At 48.7% G+C, this 20,907-nt stretch overlaps 1 protein-coding gene across 3 annotated transcripts in view; it reads right to left on the reverse strand.

The window, feature by feature from the left end:
• Positions 1–20,907, reverse strand: part of BORA (BORA aurora kinase A activator) — a 911,814-nt gene that overhangs the window by 218,852 nt on the left and 672,055 nt on the right. For all 3 annotated transcript variants that reach the window (XM_069639407.1, XM_069639408.1, XM_069639410.1), the window contains one exon: positions 14,828–14,959. In XM_069639407.1, coding sequence (XP_069495508.1) covers positions 14,828–14,959 — 132 coding nt within the window. The remainder of the gene's footprint in view (positions 1–14,827; positions 14,960–20,907) is intronic.

Here is a 20,907-nt window from a genome sequence, read left to right on the forward strand (position 1 = left end):
ATATACTGAGTTCATGAATGCATTTGACATGCATGTCAATTCTGCCAAGTCGGCTATATTAGTGCGTTGAATAGCTAGGTGGTGTGAAGGCATCATGAAGTAATGCACAGACAACAGATTCACTTTTTCTAAAGTAAAGGATTAATTTCTTATTTGTCAGGATTGAGTAAGGCCTAACTTGCCCTATGCTAAGGTGGGATTTCCCTACCTAAAGAAACTAAGGCTAGTCTTTGTCGTTAAGTTCACCTCCAACGTCCGTCTGTCCAAAACCCATACTTTCCCTCACAACTAAAGACATACAATATGTAGTGATGTCAGCAACCAAAGAAACAGTGTTCAAAATAAAGCACTTCTCTTTGGCTTGCGTTTCAGCCCCTTTCCCAAGTTCAAACACAAAAGATGTCGGGATTCACTTCCCAAAGTTCAATCACAGTTCCAAAAGGCCACAGGGTTCCCTTCCCCAAGAAGGTAGCTCTTTTAGCTTCCCCATCAGTCAGTTCTCTTGACTTACAATAAGTATTTCAAACCTACTTTGCAACCTTTCAGGCTTTTCAACAATTCACTTAGCTTGCTCTTTTTCTTTAATACTGGATAGGTACAACAGCTTCAGCTTAACTTGAATGTTCCTGGTTCACTCCAAGTAGGGGTTACACAGTCTAGCCACAGTTGTCGGAAAACACGGTCCACCCACTACAGGTCACACAAGCGATAACCCTTGACACCGTTATATTCACTTGTACTCAATGGACTATCTCACCAACACAGGCTCCGTCTTTGAACCAGTGTCAATTGTCCAGTTGCAGTTATTTTTGTTCTTGGCAGTTTCTTGCCTCTGCCATAAAGTGACTTTCACACCATTCACGTTGTGGGGTGTTTTCCTTGCCACAAGCTTGCTTTCACACTTCACAATAAGCGTATAATTTGCTTTTCCACTTGCTTCATCAGCCCTTCTTACTGGCTTTCATTTGGTTCATATTTTCACATTGTCCATCAATGCTTTTTACTTGCTTTCACTGTATTCAAAATTGCACATCACTTTCATTTCACTTACGCAGTACTTTGATATACTTTGCATAACATTTCTTTAGTTCGGTATTCAATAATGCATGAAACACTCTGCAGACCATTTGACATTCACAAATCTTTCCTTTGGTCTCCCGACCCTTTAATCATTAGTTTTCATCTCATTAGCATCTCCTTGTGCCCAAACCCAGCCCCTGGAGCTCCCCAGCGTGACTATTCCTTCTCAGTCACTCACCAGTATCCAGCAGCTCCTCCAGGTGCCTTCAGTTTTCTCTTCTGCAGTCTCTTGCTCCCCTTTCACTCACAAGGAGCTCAAACGAGCAGCGCTTTCCTCTTCTGAACCTTCCTGCTGCTCCTGGCGAATCCCTGGAGTCTTAAATGTCCCCTAGCTCCAGTGGGGAACACACAGCACTGGATTCTGCAGGGCTCCCGACGACCACACTGCCAGTCTAGGTTGCAATGTCTTTCTCGCTCTTACAGCGCTCAGCGCCCTTTCACATGCCACTCTCCAGCCTGCTCTGTACCAGGTTGCTGTGTCCTTCTCCCCAAGCAGGTTTCTTCCTCCAGGCGGGACTCGCCTCTTGCTTGCTTGAACTGGCTGCAGGTTTAAGTCCTTAGCCTGACCCCAATTAGTGGGACATGCATGCAAAAGGGTAGGGGGAGGGCAGGGTGCACTCTGACATTTTCCTGTATTAACAATAGAAGGTGGATGTAGGTCTAACTTGCTCAAATGAGAAGGTGTCCTGACTGATCACTTCTTTATCCATTTATACTGATGACATATCAGAGGGTAATTTTTGACAGAAGAAAAAGGTGGGGTTTGACAATATTCTACAAAGATTTCTTGGACGGAAGCTTAATCGGTAAAAGCTCATTGGAAATCCTGTCGTCTGATGACATCATTTCCCGAATCCACAAGGCGATCCTACCTAGCATATCCACCCCCAGCGATGGCCTTTCCCTAGCCACCTGAGAAGACGATCCAAGGAGAGTAGATGGGAGGATACCACCAGGTTCCTCAGTGGTTGAAGTAATTACCTATGACTAATAATGGGAACGTCATTCCTAGAGTGAGTTTGACTATCTAGGTATTCTCAAGTTTCCTTTCACCAAAACCACACTGGGTGAAACAAGGGACACTTATGAAACAAGCACTAAGGGGGATCGTTTGTTTTGAAAAAAATGCATAGAACCCAACCCATTGATATATCATCTAGGATTCATACAACAGACAGCAAAGCTACAGTGAAATATGGGGCTGCTTTGTGGGGTTTTGACCAGATACAAGATATACAAATATTGGAAAACTCCTCAAACATTTTTTGGGGATTATATAAATCAGCCCCAAGCTTTGAAGTACATAGAGAGTTGGGTTTAAAACTATCTTCAAGATGCGCTGACCCTTGACACCGGCCTTCTTTGGCTTCATATACGGGCAAATCCTCACACATCTTGACACAATTCCTATTACCAAAGTGGGGCGAAAACAGGGGCAGAGAATATACACTGGCTTACACATGTTAAACAACTTCTCCATAAAATAAATGGTGACAGTTATTTTAATAACCCAACTCAAATTTCACCTCCGATACATACATATCTTGTAAGGCATTTGAAAGACTGTCTATAACTATAGACAATCTATTGAGCTAAACCTTTCCTCCATTCAAAGACATCTGACATTTGTTCAACCTAAAGTTCAAGACTACCTTCTATTATCGATAGAAGCCTGATAACTCAAGCTTGCTTTAATTGTATACACTTGGAAAATGTGTTGACAGTTACAGCTGGCGTTTGGACTGACCAAAGATGCACACGGTTTAATAGAGATACTGAAGATCTTGCCCATTTCTTGTTTTTCTGTCCATTGTATGCGCATATTGGAGCAAAAACCTTATTGCCTCGCCCAGCCTTATTTTAGATCATGAAAGCTGGCCCATGGTCCATTGGTACCATGGGCCCTTTTATTATTATATTAAAACAAGCTTGGATATTAACGAATTTGGCGACTAACTTTTATAAAAAGAGACATTACTTTTAGAAAGATTTTCAACTATTGTTATCTTTTTACCAATTTTATTTGGTTTCATGTGAATATCGCATGGAAAAAGTTTCCAGATAGGCAACTTTTTTCCTGGCCCCTAAAATGCTTTCCCCAAATATTCTAGGAGGGTTATAATTTTATATTATGAACTCCCATCGTATAATATTTGGGGAAAGTGTGATTTTAATGAGAGTGTATTTTTGGGAAATTATGCCCCAGGGGCCATCTCCCAGGCGACTATCACTGGACACCTTTTATTCATAGTTTATACAGCACAGCTGTTTACTTAGTTCCCACTTTTTTTACATTGGATGCTTTTGCACTTTTTCAAACTAATTGCAAATTATGTCATATGTATAACCTGTTTTTATATTTAGTTTTCTAATGTTTATATTACACATGGTACTTTTGCATAAAAAACAAATTCTCACTTGAAATAAAACGAAATGCGCACGCAGTACAGCTGCACAGAAAAAGTAATTAGCTTGCCCATAATGCATATTCGGATTACGATGTTAAAACTCAAAATTAAGGCCACCAGGGGGTGCGCTGATGGAAGCAGTAGCTGCGTAGCTCTCCCGCATCAGGGCCCTGAAAAGTGGAATGAGCCCCCACTTACAGGCCTCCCCAATGCCTAGACTTTACCCCCAGCAAGGTATACCCAGGCGGCAACCGTGGACGAAAGAACGGTGGAAATTGGCCCGATTCCGTGGAGACTGGAGCAAGAACGCCACAAGCAGTAACAAAAAAGTTTCACACTGTTGCTGGTGCCTCGGGAGAGGGACACAGCGAAGTGGGGAGCCGGCTCGTATGAGGAGAGAGGCTGAAGCGAGAGGGACTGAGGAGCCGCCGGGATTGGAGGGAAGGCGACCCAGCCTCCGCCTCCCCCAGCGGGTTGGCCAAAGGAGAGAGGAATGAAGGCGGTGAGGACCCCCGCCCAGCTGTCAGCTGGGCAGCCGCCCGAGGAAGGGGTTTCCTCCATCGAAGCAGCAGTGGGACCGGCGGCACGCTCCGGGCCGCCGACGTCTGAGGAGGTCTGCAGGAGTTCAGAACATGGGGGACGGAAGAGCCGTCGAGACTGGAGGGGAGGCGACCCCTTGCCCCCTCCTCCCCAACCCCCTTGACGTGTTGGCCCAAGGGGAGAGGAGTTGGGGTGGAGAGGATGCCCCCATCCGCAGAAACGAGCAAGGAAGGGGATGGGGTGAGTAGGGCTGAGCCCAAGCGAGCCCTGTAAGGGGCCCCCACTGCATAGTAAAGTGAGCGTGAGGCCCTGTGAACAATTCAGAGGCAGGTGGTTCCTCTCTGGAGGACCTAGGGATTGTGGAGCCTGTGTCTAGGCCCACATAAGGCCCCCCCACCCGTGGGGTGAAGCACTAACACTGATAAGCAGGTGCCAACATAGCCTGATACAAGGCGTTATACGAAGGAGGGGGACTTCCAAGAAAACCAGCAGGACAAAGAGGGGAGGATAAAGTAAACTAGGGCCATTTAGAAAGAAGAGGCCCTCCCACCCCCACGGGGGCCCTGGTGCACAGCGCTGTGCCCTTCCGGTGGTGAAGATGACAGCCCTCCCTCCCCGGCCAGTCGAGGACTCCGTTGGGTGGCCATAGGGGAGGTCCCAACCCCCCCATCGTTAGAAGCGACCCACAAGAGGTGCCTGCGGCATCCACCCTGCCGGGGCTTGAGATGGGCAGAACCTTGAGAGCCCAGAACATCTGGGGAGCATCTGCAGAGGTGTGGGCCCCCCGGGTGCGCTCCCGGGGCGTGTGCCAGCCTCGAGAGGGTCCCACAGCACAGCTTCTACCCACTGAGGGAAGCAGCCACACGGTGTAGGAAGAGAGGACGCCACAAGGGAAGAGGGCTGTGTCTGAGTGCACCCTACTCCCCCTTTCCAAGCCCTGTGGAACCCTGGCAGGGCTATACGCAACTGGGCAGGGTGAGGGCCCACAGGATTCACTCCTGGGGGTGTGCCCGCCCTATTGAGAAGCCAGTTGCCTAGTCTCGTACACCTAGGGGAAGAGTACGGGAATAGATGATAACCCAACCACCCAAAACCGAGTAAGGAAAAAGTTGGCTGCAGCACCCAACCCCCCCCCCCTCCCATACAACGAACATTCAGTGGATCCGGACGGTAAGATCAAAAAGACAGCGACTGAGTCAGGCGACGGCGAGCGTGCCCTTGGAAGGGAGCGAGCTGGTCCTCAATAACAAGGAAGACAAATCACGAGGGAACTGGGATTGCGCTATGCCCGCATAGCACATTCCCTTGTCCCCGCTCATGGACTGGAGGGCAAAACTGGAATACTTCGAGTACCAGAAATCACAGGTAGGGAGTGCAAAATCCAACCCCCGCATAACAGAGGAAGGGAGCGACACCCTGTCCACCAAGCAAGATATTACCTGCTTTCTGGAAGAGATTAGAGGAATGAGGGCAAACATTGGCGGGAAAGTAGACAGAATAAATGTGAGAATTGACAACATGAACGAGAGGTTACAGGAGGTCTAACATAATCAGACAGCCCTCGATACTTTGGAAACACAGATGGACATGAGGTTAGCGGAATTGGAGAGGAGGGAGGGCGAGGTAGCCCTAAAGATGGACGATTTCGAAAATCGAGAGAGAAATAACAACCTGAGGTTTTTTGGGATTATGGAAAAAGAAGGTGAAACAGAAGGAGACCTGCAGAGAACCATTCATGAGGTGGTCAAAATGATGTTTGGTGATGAAAACATGGATGAGCCCCAAATTGAGAATGTCCATAGGGCAGGAGCGGCTCGGCGGGGCCCCCGCTCGCACGGTTCCACAACTACCCAGATAGACAAAAAATACTCAAGAGGGTTGAGCTCTGTGACCCTAGGTGCCAGGAAGGTGGCAATATATCAAGATTTATGAGCACTTACCCTGGCTAAGAGGCACCTATGTGCCCCCTCACAAAGTGGCTTAACGAGAAGGGGGCGAGATATCGCTGGGGGTTTCCTTTCTCCATATCCTTTGATGTCGAGGGCTACAATTACAAACTGGTGACTGAGGAAGATATAAGGAGCGTTCCATAACATTTTTTGGGCTAAGACAAAGGCCAGGAAGACAGATGTTGGAGCATAGTAGTAAAGTCCCGGGATCGAGAACATTTAGGATGCTTGGATCGCCCCAGGTGGGCCCCTCCTGAGCCATGAGACCAGTGGGGGAGTATTGTATAGTGTTTCCATGTTTAAGAAGGGGGTGGAGTAAGATCTGTGGGTGAAGTAGACATAGATAGTAGAAAGAACAGTGTTGGGCCTCGTACTATAGAGCTTGGTTGAGTCGGTCCGAGAAGGGGGAGGTCCGCTGGTGATGCAATCTCGTCTGGGGAGATGGTTCCGGGCTGGATTGTATCCAGAGATGGGTGGGGGTGTCAGAGGGATTGGGGATCGGGAGAAGAGGGGTTTATGTTAAAAATGTGCACGTTCTATGTGACTCCCTCCACCCGGCACCTGAAGGAGACATGCCATTCACTTTCTACTCTGCGGTCCATGATTCTTTCTCTCATATCGACTTGATCTTGGTGGACGTGACACAGAGATCAGGTCTTACAATCCTGAGTAACACGGATGCCATGGTTGGATCATATGGTAGCAATTTTGGTTGACACAGGGGTACTGAAAAATCCCTGGGGGAATTTGAGATGCAACAATTTCCTGCTAAAGGGTAAAGTGGTGCAACATGAATTGCTTAGGGGGAATCAAGGAGTACTTCCTGTTCAACAACATGGGAGAGGTGGGGATTCAATCTGTTTGGGATGGTTTTAAGGCAACCATAAGAGAGACCCAGATGAGAATAGGCTCAGAGACAAAGAGAGAAAGGGAGGAGAAGATGGTTAAGCTCCATAGGAAAACAGGAGATGCAACCGGTAGGGGCAATATATTTTACTCACCAAGGCGAAAGAGCTCGGACGATACAAGACCCAGCTGAAAGCAATATTGATGCAGGATACAGAAATAAAACTCCTGTTCCTGAAACAGAAATATCACAAGAGGGGGGGGGGGAGGATCCTGGCATGGAGAATGAGGGAAGAGAAAAAGAGTAGGATGATTGGGGTTATTAGGACAGAGGATAATAGGTCCCTATAGGAAGCCCAGAGTATAGGAAGTGAATTTGTAGAGTATGATAGAACCCTCAACTCGTCGGAATGGGGGGCATGAGACCCAAATAGATGAGATATTGAAAAGGCTACCAATTCCAGGGCTCCCCTAAGAGATAGCGGAAAACCTAGAGAATCCTATAACCGTAGAGTAAGTCACGTCAGCCATCGCAGGAATTAAATTGGTGTCTGCCCTGGGGGAGGATGGATTTACAATAAAATGTGCTAAACTATTTAGATCCCTGCTAGCTCCATGTTTAGTTAAGGTATTCAATGTGTGCTTGGGAGGGCAAACCCCTCCCATACACAATGATAGCAGCAGTAATTGTGATTCCAAAGGAAGGGAAGGATCCTACCAGATGCTGCTCCTATAGGCCCATTTCCCTCCTTAACAGTGATGTGAAGATATTGACAAAAGTCCTAGGAACAAGACTGGAGGAGGGGGGGGGTGTATGCCGCTATTAGTACATGGGGACCAGGTGGGATTTATAAGGGGAAGGCAAGGATCAGACAACATTAGGAAGACACTCAACACGATTCATGGGGCACAGATGGGAGGCCTGGATCCAGGTTTAGTGACGCTGGACTCGGAAAAGGCCTTTAATAGGGTTGAGAGGCCATTTATAATGAAGGTCCTGGGGAGGATGGGGCTGGGAGCAAACTTCCTAAAATGTGTGACAGAACTATAAAACAGTCAAAGAGCGAAGGTTTGGATAAATGGGGGACTTTCAGAGACCTTTGAACTCCCGAGAGGGACAAGGCAGGGATGTCCCCTCTCACCGCTACTGTACGCCCTTGCTATGGAACTGTTGGCAATTGCAATCCGAATGAATAACCAGATCAAGGGTATCGTGGGGGGAGAACTAGAATGTAGAATCTAGCTGTTTGCGGACGATATATTGGCTTACTTCACAAACATTCAGGTTTCGCTTCCAGCCCTGATGGCCCAGATTGTTGAATATGGCTGCCTCTTGGGGCTCAAAATTAATGTGGGTAAATCTGCTATCCTGCCACTAATGGCATGTAGGCCCCTCCTAGACACGAAAAAGAGTTACCTGGGTCTGATGGTTAATCAGAGAAGCCTTCAATACCTGGGCATATGGGTAACAAGGAATCTAAGAGAAATGGTGGCAGCTAATTATAATCCCTTCTACACTCCGTTCACGGCAGACGAAGAGGTGGCTCCCTTTGATACTGACCTGGTACGGAAAGATGACCTCTATAAAAATGAAGGTCCTCCCCAGACTGTTATACCAGTTTGCAGCCATACCGAGTCAACTCCCACAAAAGTTTTTCGTAAAACTTACAGGAGAACTCCGCAGATTAAATGGGGAAATAAGACCCCAGGGTGAAAATGGCAACCCTTACTCTTCCAAGGGACAAGGGGGGATTTGGGTTCCTGGACATCCGCCTGTATTACAAGGCGGCACAAATCATAGGCATGCTGGAACATATGAGGGAAGATCTGAGGACATACTGGACCTACTTGGAGGATCTGGCAGCGCATCCCCTGAAGGTTAGAGACTACTTTTGGTCTCCACCCAGATCAATACTGGAACGCATGCAGTCCCCTCCTACGTTGTGAGTTTTTTGGTCAGTCTGGCGGGACTCCATAGATGCACAGGGTTATATATAGTGGCCATCCCCCAAGTCCTAAATATGGGGGCCACTGTTTGAGATGGGGTGCCAGGGATTCAAGCACTCACAGAGGTGGTCAGATGCAAGACTTGAGAGGGTGGGGCAATTCTTCAAGGGAAGGCGCTTTCAGGAATGGGGTCAGGTGCGCGACATACTGGGAAGGGACTCAATTACAATATTTGAATCTCTCTGTATTAAGGGTATCCTGGCAGACCCAAAATGGGGGCAAGAGGTGGCCAGAGCATTAACACCAGTGGAAAAGGTTCTAGACCAGGCAGTGTCAAGGAAGGATATACTGTCCAAACTATACATGGCTATGAATGAGACCAGCCTACAGGGGAGGCAAACTTTCCAGAGATATTGGGTGGAGTTAGTGGGTGAAGAGATCACTCAGGAGGAATTGGCACAAATATGTAGAGTGGTCTTCCAGGGGGGAGGGGGTCACCTCTACGGTAGAACAGAACTTCAAACTGTTATTGGGATGGCACAGGGACCCAGTGAAATTGTCCAAAATGTTTGCGCGAGTATCTCCTCTTTGCCCTAGGGGTTGCGGTAACCGGAGAACCCTGGGCCACCTGTGGTGGCGATGTCCCAAGTACAAGTGTTTTGGAAAGAGGTGCTGAGCTGGATGGAAGAGGTAACAGGCATAGGATTAGACCTTGACCCACTGCAGTGGCTACTGGGGCGCCCGCAAAAAGATAGGGTGGAACAGAGACTTCTGAAGATGTGGGAAGCCATGTTAAGAGCTGGGAGGCTGGCCATAGCCCAATGGTGGAAAAAGGAAACGCTTCCTACGAAAGGGGTATGGGAAGGAAAAGTGCAAAACATGATGGTTATGGAAGAGCTCACTGCGGTGGTGAATGACGGAATGGAAGAATTTCATGCCGAGTGGTCTGCCCTACTTCTCAAATGGGGGCTGAGGAAGGTAGCCAAGTAGACCTATCCAGAGGGTGTGTGGAGTGGAATGGGGAATAGTGGGAGGGGAGGACGTGGGGGGGGGGGGCTGGAAGGGAGCCAACAAGGGCTAATATATAGACATTTTGAGGACCTTTGGATCTGAGACAATGAAAGAGGCAACTTGTACCACTGAACAAACATTTTGTTAGACAAGGGGTTGGGGGTAGTGGGAGGGTGAGGAGGGATTGAGTGATCTAAACTGTTCTTGCCAAAGTTGGTTACACTTGTAATTGTTGGTTATATTGAAAATGTCTGATCCTCCTATAAATGCTAATAAAATCAAGTTTAAAAAACAAAAAACAAAATAATCAGTTTTAAACAGTGCAGTACAAAGCAGGGTGCATCAACCTGTAGCTTCTACATTTTTGCTAGTCCGTACCGCAAAGTACGGCTAATCGGCACCACCTTGAACTAAGTTCCAGTGAGCTTCTCTAAATTTTCTTGTGCTCCACTCATCACCGCCTCAAGTCTCTCAAATATTAGCACCAGAAATGTTGTCAGTGCCTGCGTGAGTGACAGATGGGCAGTCGCCATGAGCCTATGCCATAGATCTACAGCTATGATCTCAACCGGAGAATTAATAAAGGGTTCAAAGGTTGGGATCGTCCGATCCCAACAGCCTTGGGCAATGCATCACCAGATGCTGCACAGTCACAACTCCATAGGAATCCCCAATTTGGGCCCAATTAAATCTAATGTCGGTAGGCAGAAATTGAAATACCAACCTTGAAGTTTTGCAGTGGGAAAGCTTTGTACATACAATCTGACTTCCCTCGTTGGTAGGTACAATAATTCTTGCCCTCTTTGATATATGATATTTATTTATTTTTATTTTTTGAATTTGTAAAACGCACAAACAGCCCGCAGACATCGAGGGGCTGAATCAAAGCTTAAGGAGGCGTGCTTAAGGGTTACAGAGAAGCCGCCCTAGAAGGAACTTAATTACATTTTGGTAGTTACATGTTACAGTATATTGCAGGTTTTAAGAAATCAAACAAAGAGGTTGGTCTTGATGGCTTTACGGAAGAAAGTGTGGGATTCAATGGCTCTGAGGTGGGGAGGGAGCGCATTCCAAAGGGTGGGGGCAACTGAAGGGAAGCTCGAGCCGCCCGCACGCACTTTGTGAGTCCTAGGGACAGACAAGAGGTTAGAGTATTGTGATCTGGATGGTTTGTGCAAGGGGGGTTTGATAATCCTACGAGTTGGGTAGGGAGGAGCAAGGTTATGTAGACATTTGTGAGTCAGGGCCAGGGCTTTGAAGATAATTCTTTGTTTAACAGGAAGCCAGTGTACTTGGCTTCTGAGTTCAGAGATGTGGTCTTTACGGGAAAGAGTGGCGTCTCTGAGTGCGTTATTTTGAACAGTTTGGAGTTTAGCGATATTCTTGGCAGTGGTATCAATGAATAAGGCATTACAATCGAGTCTCGAGCCAACGATGGCCCTTAGCAATGGTGAGGTAGTTTTGTTGGGACAGGAATGGTCGGGTAGCATTGATAAGTTTGGAGTAATAGGCGGACGTGGAGGTTATGGCATTGATCTGTCTGTTCATGGACATGTCTGGTTCTAGATACACTCCAAGGGTTTTGATGGACGGTGAAACAGTGATAGGGATATTGTCAATGACGAAGGAGGAGTACTGTTTGTTCAACTTAGAGTGGATGGCGAGCCAACCAGCAGGAGCTGGAATGGCATTTATAATGCGCCTATAGACAAGTGTTTCAAGGCGCGACGAGGCAAGGGAGGGGGAACAGAGGGAAGACTGACAACGATCCTACTAGGCCAAGTGTCATTCAGATCGCGCAAGTGCATGGAAAGGGGGTAGGTGGAAAGTGCAGGGGGGCGGGGGGGTCGAACGGTGAGGGGACAGTGCAGTACATGGGAAAATAGAATAAAAAACAATAAGTAAAAGTACGGCCAGCAGGTGGCAAGGGTAAGTGCAGATATCAGGTGTCTAGTGCTGGTAGTGGGACTGTAGGGAAACTGAAAACAGTCCCCAAGTGCAGGGTTTGCCAGGAAGGCAGTGCAGGTGTGCGGGAGAAGGGACCAGGGACTGAGATCAGAGGGTGGCCAGATAACAAGTGCAGTTTCAGTTAGGAAGTCAGCAGGGTAGAGGAGGAGAAGAAGCAAAAGCAAAGAAAGGTTTTGAGGTGATTCCGGAACCGGAGATGATTCTCCTCAAGTTTCAGGGAGGCTGTTCCAGAGGGAGGACCCAGCCGAAGAAAGATCTACCACCAACTTGTTACTTGGAGAAGCGACTGACCTTGAGGGAGTTGGAGGCGGATGAGCGAAGAGCTCAAGAAGGAAGATATTTAGGAAGGGAGTTGAAGGCATAGAGGACCAAGGCCCCAGAAGGCCTTGTGGACAATGCAGAGGGTTTTGAACTTAATCCTTGCAGCCACTGGGAGCCAGTGCACAGATTTCAGTCCTGGAGAGATACGATCCCTGGGCTTGAGGCCATGGACAAGTCTCGCAGTCCTGTTCTGGATGAGTTTGAGGGCAGAGAGTAGAAGCAGGCAGATTTAGAAAGAGGCTGTTGCAATAGGTGGGAGCAGGAAAATGGCCAAGAGAGGCCAGCCAGAGAGTGACGGGAAAGGAGGAAGCGGGTGTGCGGATGAGGAGAATCTGGGTCTTACTAGCATTAAGGCAGAGATCATTGGCAGAACACCACTCCTGGATGGCGGACAGTCAGAGATGAGGGAGGGAGAAGAGGTGGATGAGGGTAGCCTGAAAATTAGCGGAGTGTCATCCGCATAGCACTGGAAGTTGGGGCAGAGCGCGGCAATCCGGTGGGCAAGAAGTGCCAGGTATTGGTTGAACAGCCAGGGAGAGAGGTTAGACCCCTGGGGGACACCACAGGTAGAGATTAAGGAGAGGAAGGGCCCAAGTTGAACCTGGGAGGGTCGATCAGAGAGGAAAGAAGTCAGCCATGCCAGGGCCAGACCAGTGATCCCCAGGTTATCACAGAGACGGTTGAGCAGGATGGCATGGTTGACTGCGTCAAAGGCAGAGGAGAGATCAATTAAGATGAGCTCACATGGGGTGTTGGAATCAAGGATGGAGAGAAGGTCTTCACGGATGTTCAGGAGAGCAGTTTCCCTGCTTCTGGCAGCTCTGAGCCGGACTGATGATCATGGAGACAACCAACAGATTCACTGTGAAGATTGAGCTGGGTGATGGCCAGCTTTTCTAAGAGTTTGCCCAGGAAAGGGGTGATGGAGATTGGGCGATAGCCGGGCAGGACGAGTCGGTAGAGGGTTTCTTAAGAAGAGGGTGCACAAAGGAGTGCTTCAGGGGGGAGAAGGGAAGACTCCAGTGGCAAAGGGGTGGTTGCAGAAGTCGGCCAGGGCAGGAGCCAGGGAGTCGATGTGGTCCTTGATGGTTTTGGAGGAACTGGGATGAACCTGTTTTGACGAGACATTCATAGATCGGACTTGTGACTTGTCTAGAAACCTTGTCTGGGGAGAACAGGGGAAAGGCAGAGAAGGAGGGAGGAGAGGTGGGCGAAGAAAGGCCAGAGGAAGAGCAGGGAGTAGAGGGAGGAAGGGGAGAGACGGAGAGAGAGAGAGGATATATCTTTTTAGTCGCCTATATTTTGTCAGTCTGCTATGTTGTCCCATCTTAACCCATTTTTAATATATTGCTGCTTAGTTGCTTTGCGATATGGTATGTTGAATTTCTTTTTGTACACTTTTATCGCAATCTGCTGAATAAAGTTGATTTGACGATTAAGGTTTTCTTCCAAGAACCTAGCCAAAGGTTTGGAGCCTATGTGTTAACAGTGTGTGTTCCAATAATGTGGAGATGCATGCTCCTTCAAAGGGTTGTTTGTAGACAGCAGACTTATGTTGGCTGTAAGTACCATCTCTAATGCACGCTCTGTTTCGATCACCATAAATGCACATTTTCTTGGGAATTTTTAGAGGCTTTCATTTGTGACTGCATGAAGTCTTGTTAAAAAGATCATCCTCCACAACCTTGCGGTGTCCAGCGCTCAATTGCATAATGTCCTGTGAAGGTAGCAGAAGCTTCATCTCAACCTCCGATACTTGAGGCCTGACAAATAGCTAATCTGCAAGAAAACAGACAAATCCCTTAACACCTCTGTGTTGATAGTGGTGGCGATTATCTTGTGGATGTGCACCGATGCACAGCTAAGCAGTAGATGACAAAGCTGCTACTGATGGGGATTTTTCCATCATTAAGGGCTATGTAAGGGTGTAAGAGTAGCCACAGGCTGCTAAAATGGCCTGGGGGTGGGGGGAGGGAGACAGAGGTCAAACCTGAAGTAGGATGGGGGGATTTAATTTTTTCCTACTCATTCATTCTTGTGAGGAACGTGCTTCCTTAGAATTTCAATTTCTGGAATGAGGAAGCTATTGCAGCTCTAACAGACTCCTCAGCTGAAGAGGGTATGCCCCAATCCAAGGAGTGTTAACAGGAGTCTTATCCAATCTCAGCGTTTTGTGGGAAAGTCTCGTGTAAGTTGCAAACTGTTGCAGTGTTGGAGTTGCAGACAACAGATGCAATCAGTATGAGGCTCTTTTGCAGAAGAGTCTTTTTCTAGATTAAAAGCGATTTTTATTTATTTTTCGCTCCCATTTTCAGATATGGATAGATTATGTTTAAAGGGAGTCAAGCGGAGGCTGCAGCAAACCACCACCATGCAGGAGCACAGCAGGCAGCTAAATATTGCAAATCTGTTTCTGAAATAGGAGAAAAGATATAGCTCAAAAGTGCTCAGGACTCCTCCTCTGTGCAGGACATGGAGTAAAGTATCAGAAAAAGGATTACAGAGAATTCAGAGGTGGAAAAGGGACCAAAAGGAGAACTATAGGTGAAAACTATTTTGTACATGATCATGCAATTTATGTAACAAGGATTCGCAGGCTGATGGGGAAAGATCAAATGTTGGGGATCAAATGTTGGGGAAGAAGGTATTATCTGTGCACAATGGACATCAGAAAGACTTCTTACATAAGCATGAAACCTGCAAACAAGAAACTTTAATGAAATTTGATAAAAGTAATATTTGTTACAAATTACATACCTTTGTTTTTACGTGTCGACATTTGTTCTGAACCTCGCAGATATGCATTTCACTTTCTCTGCAACTGCTTTCGGATCCAATTCCATCCATGATACTAGAAGCACAAGCCTGAGTATTGTAACCACTGTCCACCTAAGGGGAAAAAGCTGATCTAATCAACAGATATCTTAACAACAAATACAAACAGCTGCAAACCTAGAATATCAAGACATTAGAATGACATAGGCGTTAAAGTAGGTTCTTACAGGTTAATCTATTTCCACCAGTGACATATTCCTTGAATAATGCGGCATTGCTTTCTGGCAGCACAGAAAAGACCAATATTATTTACCAGTCACAGTCTTTCTGAAGCTTATATCGGCTTAGAATCACATGCATTGCAAAATCTGCCATCTAGTGGTCGGCTTGGAGTAGAACAGTTGTTTTTTCGAAGTAGAAAAAATAATAAAAAGCGTACAAAGGGGCATTAATGTCACACTATCCCTTATCCCAAGTGTACAGGTACCCATAATCCCTCATACGTTGTCTTCTCAGATGGTTGCTTTTTCTGCCTGATGCTTGTGAAGGTTGTGCATAATTTGTTGTTCCGTACTCCTACGGTGAGGCAGGAAGGGCACATTTGATTTTAAGCAGATACAAGTTTCAGAAGGGACTAGTTTCTTACCTGTAACGCCATTTCTCCAGCGTTGGTATCTTTCATGGATTCACATGCTGTGAATATTTCCGGTCGTCAGGCTGGGAGGCCTCAGTAACTTTAACATAGTGTTTTCCTAAGGAAAACTTCGACACTTTAGTGTCCTATCAACGTTATTTTTGGGTGCTGCAGGCTACACCAATAGGATGTCTGGTATAAATAGTCCCGCCCCTGCAGCTTCACTTCAGATTTTAACCTCCCAATTAGAGGAAACCCAAACCAAGGTTTGCCTGCAGTGGTGGCCGCTGGTCGCATGTGAATCCATGAAAGTTACCAACGCTTGAGAAATGGAGCTACAGGTAAGAAACTACTCCCTTCTCCAGCATTGGATCCTTCATGGATTCACATGCTGTGAATACATTATATAGCAGTATGACAACATGGAGGTGCATGAAAGGAAAACCACACCCCCTGCCCAAAAACATGACAAAGAAATCAACAAAATGACATGTACCCCAGGCATGATAAACACAGTAAGGCAAAAACCAAATAAAACAACCCCTGAGGCTGCAGGGCCTATCCTTACTGAAACAGGCGTTGGAGGACTGCCCGCCCAACCTGCACATCTTCCACATGCTGCTGCCTCAGACAGTGCCTGGTGAAGATATGCAGCACCGCCCAGGAAGCCGCCTGGCAAATGTCCATGAGTGGTATACCAGACCATAGCGACACTGATGACGCAGTGGACTGTGTAGAATGGGCCCTAGGAGTTCCCTTCAAAGTTTGCCAGCTTTTGCGTGACAAAATGAAACTGTAGAGGAGACCCCACGGGAAAGTTCTTGCTTGGAAATAGACAGCCCCTTGTTGGAGGGACCAAATGCCACAAACCGCTGTTTCGACCTCCGGAAGTCTTGCATACGGTTCAGATAAAACTTCAATGCCCTCTAAACGTCCAGAGAATGCAGGGCTTTTTCTGCCGGCGTGGACGCATTAGCAAAGAACGAGGGTAAGGCAATGGAAGCAAGTTTGTGAAACGCTGAAGGCACTTTCGGGATAAAGTGCAGATTAGTAGCTAGGAGAACCTTATCTCTCAAATCTCAGATACGGCAGGTCAATGACCAGTGCCTGCAATTCTGACACCTGTCTGGCCGACCTGATCGCAACTAGAAATGCAACTTTCCACAAGAGGAACTTCAAGGAAGCCGTCGACATGGGTTCAAACGGTGGTTTCACCAGAGCAGAAAGAACCACATTGAGGCTCCACACCGGTGCAAACCTCGTCTCTGGGGGAAATGTTCGAAACAGTCCTTTCAGAAAAAGAAAAGGTTTAACCAACCGATCACTAAACAGTGGAGTAGCATGGCGCCGTCTTGTGAACCTGGAAACCGCCGCCAAATGCACCTTAATTAATGATAACGCCAGGCCCCCTTGCGCAACATGAAACAAGTACGGGAGAATCTGGGCCAGAGAGATGTACAATGGCTTTACCTCTTGGTGCCCCTCACAACAGGCACAGAACCATGCCTACTTAGGAACATACGACACATTGGTAGAAGGGGCCCTTGCCGCTTCCAGGATCAGACGACACTCCTGCGAGATACCTAGATTACCAAACTCAGCGTGGTCAGGAGCCACGCAGCCAGGCTGAGATGCTGGATCGTGATGCCACACTGCCTTCGTCCTGCGACAGGAGATCCTGGTCCGCTCCTCGACGAAACGGCTCTTCCACCGCTAGATTAAGGAGATCTGAGAACCACGTCTGCCTGGGCCAGAATGGGGCTATCGAAAATCACTCTGCACTGATACTTGCGCACCCACTGGATCGTTCTCCGAATCAGTGGAAACGCATACGCGAAGAGGCCCGTCCACGGCAACAAATCCCCATTGACTCCGGTTGAGCCATTCTGCTGGCAAACCCGGACACTGCTTGTTTTCCAGTGTGGAGAACAAGTCCAGCAGGGGGAGACCCCAATTTTCGGAACATTCTTGCACCCTGCTCCTTCACCCGCCACTCGTGCAGCTGACTGGTGTCTCTGCTGAGCGCGTCTGCCTGGACATTCATAACCCCTGACAGATGGAAAGCTACAATATGGATCCCCTGAGCCAGGGACCAATGCCAGATCTCCCGAGCCTCCTTGGACAGGATACGGAATGCGTGCCACCCTGCTTCCTCAAATAGAACATCGTGGTGGTATTGTCCGTCAACACCCGCACCACTGCTCTTCTAAAGCGGGGGAGAAACGACTTCAGAGCCCAGTGCACCGCTCTCAACTTCCAGCCCGTTGATATGCAACAATAGTCCACAGGTCTTGTACCTGTGACTTGTGAAGGCACGCCCCCCAACCCCACCTGGGAAGCATCTCCCACGATCGTGAACTGAAACTCTGGTTCCAGCAGGGGCTTGCCCTGTACGAGATTGTCTGTGCAAGTCCACCACCGACCCCCGACTACCTATCTGCGAGGAATTCCTGCACTGGTCTCATGAACAGGTGGCAATTTGGATTGAGTGGAATGCAAGACGCCATGGCTCCCAACAGCGACATGGGTAACAGTAACTTCAGACCGAGACCACCGTACCACGGCCCCACTCGCCAGCTTTGGACTGCAACTTCACCACTCCTTCCCTGGAAGGTTTCACCAGATTGTCCTGGTTAAGAAACTGAGCCCTGAGAAACACCAACTCCCTTGACAGCGTCAAATAGGATTTTCTGAAGTTGACGGCGAATCCCAGCTGTTGCAACAGGACCATGGTCGCCATAAGAGACTCCCTTGTCTGTTCCGGCAACAGACCCGTTACCAAGCAATCGCCCAGGTAGGGGTACACTTGATGGCCTTCCCTGCAGAGGAAGGCAGCCACCGGAGCCAGGCACTTTGTGAATGTCCTGGAAGGCTACTTCAGGCCAAACTGAAGGACACAGAACTGGTAATGATCCTCCCCGACCACAAATCGAAGGAACTTGGTGTTTTTGCCTCATTGGGATGTGAAAGTAGGCGGCTTCCAGATCCAATGACGCCAGGAACTTGCCCGGTTGCACCGAGCGGATGACATCCTGAAGTGTGAGCATCTTGAAATTCAGGCATTGCAGATTCTTGTTTACCACCTCCTGCCGCAAGACTGGAAGATGCGGTTGCGCCACATACACAGACAGAATGGGGACGAGAGGACACCGAAACTCCACTGAGTGCCTGAGACGTACTGTATCCAGCACCCAACGGTCTGAAGTGATAAATTGGCACTAGTCGATATGGTTCGCCACCCTGCCCACCAGCAGATTGCCCATATGGCAGTCATTGTTGAGACTACGACTGCCTCCTTTTAGCAGCCGAGGCGGGTGTACCCTGCTTACGCTGTGCTTGAGTCTCTGCTCTTTTGAGCAGACTGGAACGAGCAACTGTAGCCTTGAGATGAATAGCTGGAGCGCCCGTAACCTCTGTCTTGGGAGGCGGCAACCCGGGCATTACCAGAGGCTCCACAATAGGCCAGAAATGAACAAAAAGAGCAGCCACTCTGCAGGGAACCTAAAGACTTTTCCGTCACAGTACCCTCTTTCATCCCCTTCAGGGCTTCGTCGATCCTTTTCCACGAAAAAGTGTTCACCCTCACATGGCATATCAACGACGTTATGCTGGACTTCTGGGCGAAAATCTGTGCACCTCAGTCAAGCCTGCCATCGGAGTACAACACCATTATTGATTTGCTTAACCCCCTCCTCCCTCACGAACCAGCAGCATTGCCTCCTTGTGGTGTTGCTCCGGCAGATGATCAAGTATCAGGGCCAACCTGTGCCACATCTTGTCATACCTGGCCATAATAGCCAAGGAACCTGCAGCTTTCACCGTGGTAGCCCCCACAATCAGGACCTTCTTCCCAAATGCGTCCTACTTTCTGTCTTGACTGTCCGGGGGGTAACATTTGTGTTGGCTTCTGGCCTTACGGCTAGCAGCTGCCGAACCTCCGACTCGGGCATGGGTTGTGACACGAGACATTTGGGGGTTTATTCGGGAGCCATTAACTTCTTTTCCAGTCTGCCCTTCACCGCAGGTTCAGAAAAGGGGTGTTGCATTGTGCGCAGACCCTCCTGCCAAACGTGGTCCCGAATCGGAACCGAGAAGACCGCCTTCTGTCGCTTTCCCAAATGGTCGAAGAGAAAACAGTCTTTATGTCGTTCTTCAGGACCCAGGCCAAACTCCTGACACGCTTTTGCCTTCATGGCGTGGAACGCCCCAACATCATCCGGTGGAGACGGTTGAGCTGGGCTACTATGCTGTCCCTGCTCAGGATCCGTAACCCATGCATCGTCCCTCATTGGTGATGAAGACACCGTCGACAGGGTATCACGCGCAGCACTCTCCTGATCAGAGTCCGGCAATTCCCCTTCTTCAGGATGACTTCATGGATGGTCCAACCAAACCGGCAATGGCAACCGCGCCAGAGGCAACTTCCTAGGGGCGTCACCAGGCACACTCAACCACCGGAGCCAACGGGCTCTGAGGCGATGGAAGCCTTGCATCCAGTTGTCCAACGACTGCAAGGATAGCAGGAACTGTCGATTCACCAACGGGTAAAGGGGCGGAACGGCCCCCACCATACTTGACGTAGACGGGCGTGCACCTTGTAGGCACAGAGACGATGGATTGAAAATCAGCTCCTGTTCCTCCTCCATTCCCGAGGAAACCGAATACGCAGCGGATCCTGTTGTAGAATGTCCACTGGAAGCATGGGCCCAAAGCCGGCAGATTGCCACGGACTTCCCGTTGGCAACAAGCCCTCCGAATTTATTTGCGCCGATGACAACAGTGGACCACTGTCAGTCACTGCCGTGGACGGAGCCGACGACACCACCGTCGATGACGGAAGAGCAGACTGTACCACCCTCGTCGAAGAGGGAACATCAGTCGACGACACACTAGTCATCGGAACCGACTCCACAGGCTTAGCCTTCTCCAGTGAAGCAGACTTTTTGGAAGAACCGGAACGGTGCTTCGACAAGTACAGGCTGGACGATGATCTATGATGATCTTTAGAAGAGCTTCGAGGGGGAACACTCCCTCTGCTTTTCCTGGCCTCTGTATGACGCTGCCTTCTTCTCGGGCCTACCACTGGACCCCTTTGACTTGTTGGCCAATCTGACTTGGACAGCGAGGCCACTTTTGAATGCTGTGACCTGGACGTAGAGGACTTGCTACCTCTCCCCACCTCTGTTGCTTCTTAGCGGGGGTTCTGCCGATGCCGCCCGTCGGTGTGCAGAGGCCTTTCCTGCCGTCACCGAAGACTGGCCCCCCAGGGCCGAACCCACCTCCGAAGCCGGGTAAGTGCCCTCGTTCAGCTAAAAGATGAGCCGGTGGTTGTGGTCCTCTTCTGCGAAAACCCTTGGCATATCTCGCAGGCATCTGTCGAATGATGGGGGTACAGACACTAGAGACAATCCGTATGACAATCCCCTTC

Source organism: Ambystoma mexicanum, chromosome 7q (genome assembly GCF_040938575.1).
Source record: "Ambystoma mexicanum isolate Mex_15411 chromosome 7q, UKY_AmexF1_1, whole genome shotgun sequence".
NCBI classification, from domain to species: Eukaryota; Metazoa; Chordata; class Amphibia; order Caudata; family Ambystomatidae; genus Ambystoma; species Ambystoma mexicanum.